This window comes from Octopus sinensis, unplaced genomic scaffold, assembly GCF_006345805.1.
Source record: "Octopus sinensis unplaced genomic scaffold, ASM634580v1 Contig13619, whole genome shotgun sequence".
NCBI classification, from domain to species: Eukaryota; Metazoa; Mollusca; class Cephalopoda; order Octopoda; family Octopodidae; genus Octopus; species Octopus sinensis.
Window position 1 is genome coordinate 249,265 of NW_021833018.1, and position 2,528 is coordinate 251,792.

Sequence of the window (2,528 nt, forward strand, 5' to 3'; positions counted from 1 at the left end):
TGACGCTAACCCAGACGCTAACCCTAACCCTGACCCTACCCTGACCCTAACCCTGACCCTGACCCTGACCCTAACCCTGACCCTACCCTGACCCTGACCCTAACCTGACCCTAACCCTGACCCTAACCCTAATATGATTTAACGGCATTCACGCCATTTAACGGCTCGTATAACGCCACTTTGACGGCTCGTTTAACGGCTCGTATTCAACCTGGGCTCGTATTCAACCGGTCACAATTATTGTGGCGCGCCATAACTGAAACGGGCGCCAGACGTGTAACATTTTGACCCTGAGAAAACCGCATAATGACCTTGATTAGAAATTAACAAAACTTTGAAATAATGTGGCGCGCCATAACTGAAACATCTAATGAACAACAACATCTAATGAACAACATATAATGTACTTAAATTTATTTAAAAAATAGTATTGGTTATCCATTAAATTTGATAAATTATCTTTAAAAAAATAATATTTATTTTAATGAATTCATTCTAAAAATTTGTTATTGTTTCCCTTTTAATTAGAACATAAAATGATAGAAATAATGAAAATTCTTAAAGAATTATAAAGGCCTAGTCTACTTTAATTTTAAAAATGTAGTTTAAAATCTTTAAGTTTGTTATCATTCTCTTATTTGGACAATAGCTGAAGTTCCTTTAAATTTATTTTTAAGTTAATACAGAAGAGATTTTCTGATCAAATAAAGCCTTACCTACCTAACGGCCTTCGGCCGAAATTTTTAAGATAGCTACTATTCCCTTATGCGGCCTTCGGCCGCGGCATTTTTGATACAGATACTATCTCAACATACTTTCAATCTACTATTTTTCAATTTGTACAGGGATTTATTAAAAATAATTTCAAAACAATTTATTTAAATTTTTTTAATTTGAAAGTAAAAAACCGTTTTTTCGATTCCATCTTCATTTTCTATCAAAGTGAAACTGAGAATGAATTCGATCACAATGATATTTCATTGTTTCGTGATCATTCAAACAAATTACATGCTTATTTTCACCATTTATTTCATTAAAATAAAGTGTTCCTGAAATGAGATAGGAAAATGCCTCCGATTAAAATGAAATTCTTGCATTTTTGTAAAAATCTTGATCTTTGCGTTCTTGACAATCGCTCTGAAAATTTCTCATGTTGTAAATACTGAAGAATATCATTATATTCATTATCATCTTTGACTGCATTAGCTATTCTCATTTGCAAAAATAATAGTTACCGGCAGACAACAATTAAATGACATTTGAAGGTTAAAATGCAAGGCCAAATTGTTACACGTCTGGCGCCCGTTTCAGTTATGGCGCGTGACAATTATTATATCGGCCTTTTGGATTTGAAACCGTTCGCTTTTGATGAAATTGACAAATTTGTCAGGAAGCTGTTAATGGATCTAAATACAACAATTCTAACAGAGCTGAAAATTCAATATAAAAAACCCGACATTTTCATCTACGGCAAAAGAGAGAACCTAATATGGCTTATTGAAGTGGGTGTGACTTCAATAGATAACCTAAAGAGCGTGGAAGTAGAAAAACTGCACAAATACGACATTTTAGCTAGTGAATTACAACTGATTCACAAGGCTAAGGTGAAGCTTGTGCAAATTGTCATTACGTAGGATGGAATCGTCTCAACAATCTACCGCAAGTACATGGAGCTTCTCGGGATTGAAGAACGTGTTCGTTCTTACATCCAGACTGTAACGTTGAAGGCCACTCTGGAGAGCATGTTTGTCGAGTACAAACAAGGCTTCAGTGAAATTCTGGACTCTGCAAATTCCGTAAATAGAGACTGGCGGAAATATAATTTCTCTATGAAGATCAGCAAGTCCCTTAGGAGACTTAGAGACTGCACGCCCCAGGAGGAGATTGAGGATCATGGAGGAGAAGATCAAAATGGAGTCATGGGAAACTCGGAAAGCAAAAATTTGAGAGTCGTCTAATTACTAGTTTAGCTCAATTTTGATTAATTATTAATTTTATATTCGATCAATGATTTATTTATGATTTCGATAAAAATATTTTATTGTTTGTTGAATTGTAAAGATTGTTCTTGTGGTGTACGGATGGTTGGTTTTTCGCAGTCTGAAAAAGTCATTCCCATGGACGGATCCACAGAAATTTTAACAAATGGAACTCAAGAAAGTGTGGACCTGACAGTTCATGGTCATCCTGATGCCTCGGGCAATTGCAATTACGGACCCCCACAGACCCCTTCAACTTTGATTCCCATGAAAGCTATTTGTGAGTCAATCGAATCTTCCAACCCTGGAGAATGGATGTCATCTCTATTGATTTGTGTCAAAGACCGTCTTAAACGAGTCCCCAGAGGAGGTTGGCCGCTCATTGCTACATATTTTAATTCTAAATTTGGAAAAAAGAAATCAATATATGAATTAAAAAAACTCGCTTCTGTCTTCGGAAATAGAAGCGAAATTTCCAAAAATGAAAATAAAACGAATAATAATTCCCCTGATTTGGCACTTTACAACAAGGTGCATGAGGAATTATTA

At 35.4% G+C, this 2,528-nt stretch overlaps 1 protein-coding gene across 1 annotated transcript; it reads left to right on the forward strand.

Moving 5' to 3' along the window:
* The first annotated feature begins 1,313 nt into the window (after positions 1-1,313).
* On the forward strand, positions 1,314-1,634 carry LOC115229719. Its single transcript, XM_029800028.1, has one exon. It carries the CDS (start codon positions 1,314-1,316, stop codon positions 1,632-1,634), a length of 321 nt encoding a protein of 106 aa, XP_029655888.1.
* Positions 1,635-2,528: the final 894 nt, after the last annotated feature.